Below are 12,595 nucleotides of genomic sequence, written 5' to 3'. Positions count from 1 at the left end.
TTGTTCAATTTTGTGTTCTTAATAATGTTTTGAATTAATACCTTTGTTGAATTAATTTAGTTGTTATTGAAATAATTTTTGCATTATTTTGTTGAATTTTAATAATTTTATGAATTAATACCTAGGTTACATAACTTCCCAGCAAGGCAGAGAAAATTGCAACAAAAAGTGAAAAGAAACGAAATATGATTGTAATAAAGCATATCTTACTTCAAAATAATGTATCCCAGAAGACTAATATCACAATGGTTTCCTCTCCATTTTTTTTTTTATTTCCATCTGTACTCGTCTATTATTTCCTAAGCATGTAATTTAACTTCTTAAGAAATCATCTATTATTTGAAAATATTAAACAACTATTTCAACTTAAAAATTTAAATTTATTTTTATACTTTGTTTTATATTTTTTGAACATATAAAAATTTAAATTATTAGGTGAAACTTCTAGATCATTTTTATTCTATTCTCTCACAAAACTCAGACAGCGTCCTCTGCTTTATTTATTTATTTTTCCATATTGATGAATTAGTATAAATAGGCTTACAAGCCTAGCTAGTAAATGGAACTAGCCAAAATAGTTACTTCTATCAACAACCATTTTCAATAAACAACAGTCATACAAGATGAATTCCTCTGATCAACAAATGAATAGCATCACTTACATGGAACCAAAATTGTACAAAGCTGCAGCAAAAGGCAACATCAACCCATTTAATGATCGTCTTACAACTTCTCTCAATGAGCTATTGACTCCAAAAAAGAACACAATTCTTCATGTGTACTTAGAAAACCAACGTAGAGGATCGAAATCCACTGATTTTGTTGGCCAAATTATTGATAAGTGTCCACAACTGCTATTGCAAGCCAATACTAAAGGCGAAACTCCACTACATTTTGCGGCAAGATATGGGCATTCCAATGCAGTGAAAGTCCTGATTGACCGCGCAAAAAAGCTAGCTATAGATCCTGAGAACGGGCCAGCAGAAGAAAAGAATATGTTGAGGATGACGAATGAAGAGCAAGATACAGCGTTGCATGTGGCAGCTCGAAATATCCAAGCCCAAGTGGTGGAAATATTGACAAAAGAGGACCCTGAGTTTTCATATTCCGCCAATGTTCATGGAGAAACTCCACTTTATATTGCTGCCAATATGAGGTTTGTGAACATTTTGTTTAGTCTCAAATATTTTTTTTTTGTAGTCTCAAACAGATTAATCAGTTTTTTACTAATCGAATTCATTAATCTAGAATACTATCATTTTAAGATTATATAAATGTAATTGTTGATTAATTTTAATTTGTTCAGCTTTATAATGTTTAAGTAAATCTGTTTTTAAAATTATAAAAAAAGATATTAGAAAAGCAATGCTTCTATAATAATAGGATTTTACCTGCTTATTTTTTTTATGCTATACATGTTCTTGAATCGAGACATATTAATTCAATATGAATAAGTTCACTTATCTCCCTAATTGTTTTTTAAGAACAATAAAAAAAAGCAAAATTTAATTGTTTTTAATTCTCTTTTATAAAGCAAACTTCCCAGCAAGGCAAGAGAGATTTGAAGAAAAAAAAAAGATGAAAAGGAAAAGAAATTTGATAATGTTAGCATTTTTTTTTATCTCTTATAAAAGAGAATATTGATACTTTAATAAAAAAATCTTGAGTATTTATTGGACTTAAAATGTCAATAAAAATCACATATATCTAATTATGATTATATTGCTGCCAATGTAAGGTTTAATTGGAGGTTTAAAAGACATGAAGAAAATAGAAAAAAAGTGATCGACGAAATCTTGAGTAATTGCAAGTCAGTGGAATATTGTGGTTCTCATGGCAGAACCGCACTACACGCGGCAGCCATGCATGGTGATCATGGTAAGATTTTATTCTGAACTGTAAAGCTTTGAATTCATAAATTATTATCGGAAACCATAACTGTGAGAAGTGAGTTCTTATCTTAAATTATTTAAATTGTTTCTGAATTTTTATTCAATACAAACAAATCCTGATGTAACTTATAATTTTTAAGTAGTCCCTACATAATTTAAGGTGTACAAAAAAAAAAAAAAACTAAATTCGTTTTTAATTCAAGAAAAAACCCTTATCTGTTTAGTACTCAATATATTGTGTTTTTTAGATTTTAGTTTCTTGTTGTTTATTAAAGTCATTTATTTTGAGTTTCTTAAAAAATCTTATTTTAACCTTTAGGATAATGTTCTTTTATTAGAGGTTTCATTGTATGTTTGTTAAATTAAAGGTTAAATTGTATTTATTAAAAAAAATTAAAGGCTCATAATAATATTGAACTTTATTTGACATGTTGTTTATAGTTTTTCTTAAATGAAGTTGGAGTTGTTGACATTTCCATATTATTATTTTAAATATGACCAAATAATAAGAAACAAAAAAAGAAAGTGATGCATAAAAAATATTGAATAGCGACTATAAGAACCAAAGAACGTAGAAAGCAAGAAAGGGCATTTATAATATTATTCACATATTACCTAATATGTACGATATTTTTTTTTATGGTTTATTGCAGAGACAACAAGAAAGATATTAAAAAGAGAAAAGAGCTTGGCGAGAAGAACCGACGATGACGGGTGGTCACCACTTCACTACGCTGCCTTTTCCCCTTTATTGAATGGTTTTCTAACAGTAAGAGTATTACTAAAACATGATGCGTCCGCAGCCTACATTGTTGATTCAGAGAAGAGAACTGCCCTTCACATGGCCGTCGTTCGAGGCAATCTGCTAGCAATGGGAGTGATTATGATCATGTGCCCAGCTTCTTGTGAACTAGTGGATACCAGAGGTTGGAATGCCCTTCACTATGCTGCCACAACTATAGAAGGACTGGTAGCTATCTATTTCTCTCGATGGATTCCTAAATTTGACAAACTTATATACGAGAAGGATAACGATGGAAACACACCATTGCATCTATTTGCTGCTTTCGGCAATTTTCCCCAGAGGTATTTGAGTAGTGATTGGAGACATGCGTACAGGAACATGTGTGGCCTTAACAAGCAAAACCTCAGCGTTGATGACATCTTGGTAGGAAATTTTCCTGAAAAAAAGGTAATTCCCTCGATTTGATTTCTAGCTAGTCGCACTCGTACACGCGAAAGAGTCTTTGCATTTTGTTTTGGCAAGATTAAGTGTAACGCTAACTTGCCAAAACAAAATTAAATTTAAATTGTCATATAGGAATGATTTAATATTTTTTTCATATATATCAAAGGATGCATCAAGAGAATTTATAATATTCATTCAATCTTCTTAAAAAAAAAATACTTCAACTGTAACAATAAATACGTATGCACCATTAATAAAGCACATCAATCAAACATAAATTCACTTGGTTTTTCTCCCTTTTTTTTTAAATAAAATAAAAATAGAATAGAATCCTTTTGGCAATATAACAAAATTATACCTTCAACTTCAACAAAAAAAAAAATTTAATTGATTAACACTATTTGCTTTGTCCCCTAAACTGATGTTGGTTTCTTTGTTTCCTTTTGTTTTAATGTTGGTTGATATACCATGGTATTAGATGTTTTTTTCTTATTTTTTTTTAAATATATTAATTTTTTTTTAACATTAGTACATCTAAAAAAAAATAAAATTAATTTGATGTTTTTTTCAAATCAAAAATACTTTTAAATCATACCTAAAAACAATTTAAAACTTAAAAACAAAACAGCTCTCGTAGCAACAAAAGCAATATATATTGTTGGTAGCTAAAAGCAACAAAATTACTTGATTTCAAAGTCGCTGGTTATGATAGCAAACAAAGGTTGAGAGTCGAAAAGAAAGATTCGTTTAATTTCATAGCCGAAACTTGTTGCAGAAAGAGTTTTTGGAATCATTGAAAGATGTACGGAGTGGACCGCTTCAACGGCCCATAACTATGATGAAAACAGACTACCTCTCTATTACTGAGAGAGGAATAGATGCTCATATAGTTGTAGCGGCACTCGTAGCAACAGTAACATTTGCAGCTGCTTTCACCGTGCCTGGTGGTTACAAGAACGAACAAGGCACTGCAGTTCTTGTTAAAAATGCTGCTTTTGCAGTCTTTGTTATATCAGATGCAATAGCAATGGTTCTCTCAATTTCTGCTCTCTTCATGCACTTTTATTGGGCACTGCTTGGAACAAGAGGTCAAGTGGAAGAGGATATAAAAGAAAACTTCTCTGAATGGACATCTACTTTAACCATATGTGCCATCCCAGCAATGGTCATCGCATTCATCGCAGGAAGTTATGCAGTGCTATCTACATCATCATGGCTTGCAATCACGACTTGTGTCATTGGTGTAGCCTTCATCTTCTTTGCGTTCGAGGCAAAGGTGGTTAATTTACGCTCCCTTTTGAAATACTGAAAATAAACACTTCACAGCAGAATTTAAAAGAGTCTGATATTGAAGAAGATTGATTCTCATTTAGCTCGTGTTATAAACTATCTTCTCGTCATCTTATGGTTAATATACGCTCCCTTTTGAAATACTGAAAATAAACACTTCACAGCAGACTTTTAAAAGAGTCTGATATTGAAGAAGATTGATTCTCATTTAGCTCGTGTTATAAACTATCTTCTCGTCATCTTATGGTTAATTTACGCTCCCTTTTGAAATACTGAAAATAAACACTTCACAGCAGACTTTAAAAGAGTCTGATATTGAAGAAGATTGATTCTCATTTAGCTCGTGTTATAAACTATATTTTCGTCATCTTCTTGATGGCATCAGCTGTAACGATAGTTTTATTTATCCAGATATTTCACCTTGCTTTTCACGAGTACAATGATCGAAAAATTCAATTTTGGCACTTGGAAAATGCTAACACCTTCAATATAGAGATCATAGAATGAAGGCTAACAAGTTCAACATAATAAAAAAAAAGGAGGAAAATGGGTATATAAAACAGCAGAACATAAACATTTTGAGAAATTAATGTACTGCTATTATTTAACTCCGATCCGGTGGGTTATGAAGGAGATGAAGCTGATGACAACAGAGTTGTTCAGACCCTAATCCCGCTGACAAGGAGTAAAGAGTGTAGTTAAGACTCAATTTGAACAACAGAGATAAAAGAAATTCAATTTGTTTATTTTTTCCATGATTAATGAGCTATAGAAAACGCTAAGCTAGTTTCGGTGTAGTCGATAATTTTGATTGTCTTGTTTTATGTTTGGTATGTTTTGGATTAAATAATATGTTTTATTTTATATTTAATTAACACTGAACAAGAGTGGATCAATCCATTTTAAAAAAGATAAAAGAATTGATCCGATTTAATCTAATTAAAAATCTAAGTTGATTTGAAATAAAAGATAGATAAAAAACTTAAGATTTTTTTAAGGTGAAAATAAGATTATTGTGGTTTTTTTATTTATTTAGATTAACTGGTGTTAACCATTTTGACTCATAACTAAACCTTGACCCAAATAAACTTGTGGATCTGATTTTCAAACAATTATTATAAAGAAGAAAGTGACCCAAACCAACCTTCCAGCCACCCTCACCTCGTCAAAGAACCATCTCAACCCAATAGCTTAAGTTTTTAGGTGAGGTCCTAGGATATGATTTATATTATTCTCTAACATACCCCCTCAAGTGAAAGCCATTTGGGCTTGAAACTTGCACAGGCCCACATTACCTTGTGCTTAATTTTTTTTATCAAATAAATGGGGATAGTGAGATTCGAACTCGTGACCGCTTGGTCATCAAGGCTCTGATACCATGTCAAAGAATCATCTCAACCCAATAGCTTAAACTTTTAGGTGAAGTCCTAGGATATAATTTATATTATTCTCTAACAACCTCCATCTTGGACCCAACAGAGCCGCCAGCCACTTGTAAAGGAGAAGAAGAAAGTGAAACCAAAGGAAACGAAAAAGCAGATCAGATCCTCTCGCTGCAGAAGATCTTTCATCGCCCAAGTAAGCCAAAAGTCAACAGTAAGGCAAAAGTGAAGGAAAGTAAGCAGCTCACACAACATCATCGACGATCTTAACAGGAGGACAGAGAATAGGACAGAGAACTGCAGCCAGATCGTCAAGAGCCAGCCGATCTCTCCCCTTTCCTCCACTGGAGCTATTGCTTGGATGAAGAGCGGAGCTCATGAATAGTATCGACCATGAAGAATGAAACCGGGTTGCAGCAAACAAAGCAAATGGTGAAGACCGGTTAGCTCTGGCCGGACGATTTCTTCTCCCTCCTCGTTTCCTCAAGATGCATAAAGGTCTCCGTCAGTGACAAAGCTGGCACAAGAAAGGCAGCAAAGAGAAGATCTATCCGATCCCCTCATTTTTCACATTACCGGCGACAACCAGAAATTCCAGCACTGTTCCGAGTCCATTTTGAAGCTGCTATAGTCACTTCTGTCTATCATCCTCTCCCCTGCAATGATGCTCCCATCCAAAACACTCCATTTTTTGTCTATCATCTCCTCTCCTGCAACCCAGGTCTTAGCAACCTCTTTCAAACCCCCCTCTTACAATCCAACCCCACAAATGCCTGCCAATGTCCCTCTTAAACATACAAAACACCCCCCTCTTCACCCTATCACCATGAACTTTTTGCAACTTATGTGTTACATAAACAACAGCCAAAACAACAAACACTTACCTAACACAACTTCCATTCCCTTTGTTTTTACTAAGTTTTATTTTGAATGTTTCCCGTCTTGGATTGATTACCAAGATCTCAAAAAAGCTTTTTAAAAAATTAGTCTTGTCACTAATCTCTTTATTTATAGGAAAAAAACAAAAATAAGAAGACTAGAAGATACAGAACTTTATGACAGATTGAACCTTATATGGTTCGACTCTTTCAAAATTCATGCAAACTTAGCAAGATTTCAAACACCTACAGATTCTAGGGAAAAGACAACCCTCACCACAAAGCCAGAAACCAAAATCTTGCCCAAACTAGCCCTCAGAGACAACAGGACCTTTGTTGAAGCTCTTTTAATCCAACAACCATCAAAGAAGACTGTGGTGTATGAGTATACACAAGATGACAAGGAATGGCTATTGAGAAGTTTAGTCGGTTTTATAGCCACAGAAGTGGACTATGCACAACTGGAGCATATGGTTTTAAAAACTGTTAAGAAGGCAATTGGATTTCGCTTCCTGGGGGCAAGCCAAACAGTTATCACCTTTACAAACAAAGAGACCATGGAGAAAGAATTAATAAACAGTTGCTCTGCTTTGGCAAACTACTTCTCTAGTATCAAACCATGGAAGAGGGAAGTAAAAGCAGTAGACAGATTTGCTTGGGTGTCTATTCTGGGACTTCCTCTGATTGGATGGAACCGCAAATGTATTGAATTCATGGTAGAAGATGTAGGCAAGATGATTGGTTACGACATTACAAGTGTGAGTCAAGGTTCACTTATGGGAGTCAAGGTGTTTCTGAGCACAACCTCTCTCACGACTTTAAACACGCAGCTTTCACAGATTCTAGACGGAGAGGAATTTGATATATCAGTCATGGAAATGAAGCCAGGTTTTAGCCCCATGCTTACCAAAATTAAATACTCAATGGATACATCAGGCACTGAAGAATCAGATGAAGAGACAAAGCAGTAAATTTATACCTCCAAAAGAGTTTTTGCCGGCCAGTATAAATGAACCAGAAGCTGACTGGACCTCACCAGTGCAACAAGACAAGGACATGCAAAATGACTCCTCTCTCATTCTCTGCACAAGGTACACTAAATTACCCAGCAACCTAGACCAATCTGACACAACATACAAAACCTTCTGTCTTTTTCCTGAAACTAAGGAAACACACAAGCTACAGATAAAAAACCAGCAAATGCACACTGCCTCTTACCAATCTTCCTCTATAGAGTCATGCTATGACACCATTAAAGAAAAAATACAAGTGGCAAAAACCAACTACAACAACCCAGATGACTCGGCAATACCCTTTTCAAGAGTGGGCCTCGATAAAAAACAAGCACGAACTAAAGCCTCCTCAGCCCAGGTTATAAGGCCTACCCTAAAACTAACGAGACACATGATACTAGCCCAAAATCAGAGCTAGAATACACATCAGCAATCTTTCTCTGCATTCATACGTGACTTGGCAAAAGCACAAGAAGTAGTGGAAATGGAGTTGGAAGGAAAAATAAAAGATAAGAAGCTTAGAAGAACCAGAGGGCTTGCACCTAAATCTTCATTCAGCAAAAGGAAGAATGTGATGAAAGTTAGATCGTTTGCAGCTCATATTTCTGATGGAGCACTCAACCTTCTTGCAATGAAGGTAACCAGCACCTAAAATAACACACCTCTACAAGACACCATATCATCCCCTATTATCGAGTCATCCGGTGTTGGAAAGAACCATAACTATGCCTTCATGGATGATGAAACCAATGGCAAGCATCTCCATCTACCACCCCTGTTGAACCCTCAAAGCAGCCCACAAACCTCTGCAGACGCGACCAATGAAAGCGCAAACGGGAATAGCCATAAAATAAGAAAACTGAAGTTGCTGCAAGCCAGTGGTAGTGTTGCTAACACTATGGAGGATTGTGATTCTTCAGAATCCTTAAACTCAGGAATCCAACAAGGAAATATTCGGTTTCAAATCACCTGTATGAAGCATCCAGACAATGGGTTTGACAGTGAAAAGGAGACTCAAGAAATGATACAAGATGTTGTGGCTCTAGGTCTGGGAAACCTGCAAGAACTAAAAGGGTACGAAGAAGGAATAATGAGAAACATTGACAGAGAAGTAGATGAGTGGACTTCAGTTAACCAGTTGTAAGTTTTCTACCCTGCTAAGTCTAGTCTGCCTTGGTTTTTATTCTTGTTATGAATATCTTTGCTTGGAACAGCTGTGGTTTAGGTATGGCACACAAATGAAATTCCATCCGGAATAGGCTTATAAAAAATAATGTTGGTATCTATTTCCTTTTAGAAACCAAGAAAAATAATTGTTGTGACTCCTTCATTAGAAATCTGTGGAATATTGCAACTATCAAATGGACTTTTCTAGAATCTGTAGGGAAATCAGGAGGGATTATAGCAATGTGGGATAACTCTGTCTTTAAAGTTAACTCTATAGAATTTAGGGGGCAGTGGATCAGTATATGTGGCACGCATATTCCCTTTTCTTTTAATTGTATGATAGTTGGTGTCTAGCTGCATCTTCAGTGAAAGAACGTGCTGATCTATGGGAAGAAATCATCACTCTTAAGTTTGCTTTTGAACTACCACTGGTGGTGATAGGCGATTTCAACGAAACTCTACTCCCTAATGAGAGAAGTAGTGGTAACCTCAATCTATCAGGTTCAACTTCATTTCGCAGATTCATATCCGACTGTGAACTGGTTGAATACAATATGCATGGGCACTGGTTCACTTGGTTTAGGGGTGGGTCTATGAGCCGCATTGACAGAGCTTTTGCTTCCCCGGAATTTCAGTTGCAGTTCCCGTCTCTATCTCTTTGCCGCTACCCTAGAAGGATGTCAGATCATTGTTAGCTGCTCCTCCAAAGACCTGAGGTAGACTGGGGGTGGAAGCCGTTCCGTTTCATAAACTGCTAGCTCTTGCACCCTTCTTTCTTAACAGATTTTAAGGCCCTCTGATCTGATAGCTGTAAGGAGTTTCCAGGTGAGTTTAGTCTGATTAAGAAGCTGGGGATCATGGGAAAAAAGCTGAGACAATGGAATAAATCCACTTTCGGGGATCAGAATCTAAAACTTGCAGACATCCAGAACTCCATTACAACACTTGAAAACAAAAGCGAAGTGCGTCCCTTATCTGAGACCGAAAAAACAAAGCTCTAGGGGCTGAACTCTGATTTATGGGAGGTTAACAGAAGGGTTGAAGATATCTGGAGACAAAAATCTAGTCAAAACTGGTGTAAAATGGGGGATAAGAACACTCGTTTTTTTCACATATCAGTAAGTCTAAGGAAAGGCTGCAATTACATTAGTAAGATTGATCATAATGGTAGTCACCTAGTCTCCCCAAATGATATAAAAGAAGGCGCTGTCAACTTCTTCTCATCCTTGTTTCGGAAACCAACGTGTAAAATAATTGAAATGGGAGGCTCGGGGTTCTCCAAAATTTCAGAAGCAAAGTCTATTTGGCTAGAAAGACCACCTTCAATGGAAGAAGTTAAGCAAGTTGTGTGGGATTGTGATGATTCTAAAGCCCCTGGCCCCGATGGTTTCACCTTCTCCTTCTATAAAAAGGTATGAAATATCATCAGCTCAGAGGTTTTTATGTTGGTTAAAAGTGTTTTCAAAATTGGTAAACTTCCAAAGGGTATCAGCTCTTCTTTTGTCACTCTGATTCCAAAATCAAAGGGGCCAAGCAGATTCTCACATTTTCGTCCGATAAGCTTGATTCACGGGTTATATAAAATAGTGGCAAAACTACTGTCCACTAGGCTTAGACGTGTCTTGACAGATGTAATCAGTGTTGTTGTAACCCAATTTTGGATTCACCAAGATTTTCTTAAATGTTATTTTATTTCTAGTATTATTTATAAAAATCCAAAAAAATTAAGAAAAAGTTTAAAATTCAAAAAAAATATTTTGCTCGAGTCAACCGCATCTTTCCATAAGAACCGATTCCACCGGATTAATACAGGTCAAACCATGTCGACCAGGGTAAAAATGATTTTTCGGGCTGTTTCGGGTCAAAACCGTTATTTTCGACCAAAATCGAGTTCACCGGGTCAATACGGGTCAAACCATGTCGACCAGGGTAAAAAATGAGTTTTCGGGCCGTTTCGGGTCAAAACCATCATTTTCGATCAACACCGAGTCCACCGGGTCAATACGGCTCCAACCATGTCGACCGGGATGAAAAATGAGTTTTAGGCTATTTTGGGTCAAAACTGTTATTTTTGGTCAAAACCCGGTCCACCGGGTTGATACCCATTGAAAGTTTTTTTTATGTTTCAACATAATTTTTTGGTAATTAAAATTAATTTTTTGCGGTTGAAACGGGGTTTTTCTAATACTGATTTGAATTTTTAATTTTACCTATATAAATATTTTATGTTTGTTAAATTAAAGGTTAAATTGTATTTATTACTTACATAATTCTTTGGAAGATACAAGGTAAAGAAAATACATATTAAGAAGACAATGAATTTCCTAGTCTATTTAATTAAGGACTTATTTGCATGATTATATATAAGATTTTAGGACCAAAATGTTCTTATATACGTTTGTATGTAAGGAATCTATATGACATGTATGTGTGGGCGAATCATTTCCATATTATTATTGAACATAAAAAAAAAACACAAATGAATTATTAGATTAGTAAGACTACTGGATTCTACGTTAAAATGATAATTTAAAGGCTCATAATAATATTGAACTTTATTCTTGTTGTTTATAGTTTTCTTAAAAACTTTGGTCATCTAGTTTAAATGAGGTTGGAGTTGTGGACATTTCCATATTATTATTTTAAATATGACCAAATAATAATAACCAATAAAAAATATGATGCATAAACAATATTGAATAGCGACTATAAGAACTCAAGAACGTAGAAAGCAAGAAAGGGCATTTATAATACAATTAAAGAGAGAAAAATGCCAAATTAAATATTAACTTATCACTAAATTAGTAGCGTAGATTACGCATTAACCATAATATTATTCATATATTACCTAATATGTACCATATTTTTTTTTATGGTTTATTGCAGAGACAGCAAGAAAGATATTAAAAAGCGACGCGAGTTTGACGAGAAGAACCGACGATGACGGGTGGTCACCACTTCACTACGCTGCCTTTTTCCCTAATTTATTGTCAGGTTCTCTAACAGTAAAAGTATTACTAGAACATGATGTGTCCGCAGCCTACATTGTTGATTCAGAGAAGAGAACAGCCCTTCACTTGGCCGTCGTTCGAGGCAATGTGGCAGCAGTGGGAGCGATTATGAAGACTTGTCCAGCTTGTTGTGAACTAGTGGATAGTGGAGGTCGGAATGTCCTTCACTATGCTGCCATAACTCTAAGAGGAGCACTTTCAGCTATGTCTTTCCCTCGATTGATTCCTAAATTTGACAAGCTTATATACGAGAAGGATAACAATGGAAACACACCATTGCATCTATTTGCTGCTTTCGGCAGTTATCCCCAGAAGTTACTGTTGGAAATTATATTAATAGTGTTTTGATGTAAATAGGAAAGCTATATATTTTGTGATAAGTAGGAAAGATACGTAAGAATATTTTGTATCAATCTACATTTAGTTAGTTGTCATTCCTTATTAGTCTTTGACTCATAAGGAAACTCTAATGTATTCTGTATATATATATATTGAACTTAATCAATACAGAAATCATTCCGCTTGAATACTCTTTACTTATATGGTATCAGAGCTTGCTACGACCTTACCCTAATTTTTTTCCCTTCTTCAACGCATCTGTTTGTTGCGTCTTTGCCTTGCCTCCTTTTTTCTTCTCCCTTAAATCATGGCTGCTAATGACATTGATTTTTTTGAGTTCTGGCGATTCATCCTCTGTTCCCAGCACCCTTGGTTCTCCATTATTCCTCCACCATTCAGATCACCCTGGTTTGCTTCTTGTCTCAAAGCGATTG

General features: G+C 35.3%; 2 protein-coding genes and 1 non-coding gene across 3 annotated transcripts; 2 read left to right on the top strand and 1 right to left on the bottom strand.

The window, feature by feature from the left end:
• The first annotated feature begins 577 nt into the window (after nucleotides 1-577).
• Nucleotides 578-12,170, top strand: LOC118036728 (uncharacterized). The gene is made up of 3 exons (XM_035042524.2): nucleotides 578-1,156; nucleotides 1,739-1,878; nucleotides 11,698-12,170. The coding sequence occupies exons 1-3, from the start codon at nucleotides 624-626 to the stop codon at nucleotides 12,168-12,170; spliced, it is 1,146 nt and encodes a 381-aa protein (XP_034898415.1). The 5' UTR covers nucleotides 578-623.
• Nucleotides 2,552-4,510, top strand: LOC140955092 (protein ACCELERATED CELL DEATH 6-like). The gene is made up of 2 exons (XM_073406696.1): nucleotides 2,552-3,084; nucleotides 3,857-4,510. Exons 1-2 carry the CDS (start codon nucleotides 2,734-2,736, stop codon nucleotides 4,388-4,390), a joined length of 885 nt encoding a protein of 294 aa, XP_073262797.1. The 5' UTR covers nucleotides 2,552-2,733; the 3' UTR covers nucleotides 4,391-4,510.
• LOC118036754 (small nucleolar RNA snoR97) lies at nucleotides 4,959-5,055 on the bottom strand. The gene has a single exon (XR_004685439.1). It is a non-coding gene; the product is annotated as a small nucleolar RNA snoR97 (small nucleolar RNA).
• Nucleotides 12,171-12,595: the final 425 nt, after the last annotated feature.

This window comes from Populus alba, chromosome 19 (genome assembly GCF_005239225.2).
Source record: "Populus alba chromosome 19, ASM523922v2, whole genome shotgun sequence".
NCBI lineage: Eukaryota > Viridiplantae > Streptophyta > Magnoliopsida > Malpighiales > Salicaceae > Populus > Populus alba.
Note: the sequence above shows the minus strand (reverse complement) of the source record. Positions and strands in the feature narration are given on the sequence as shown.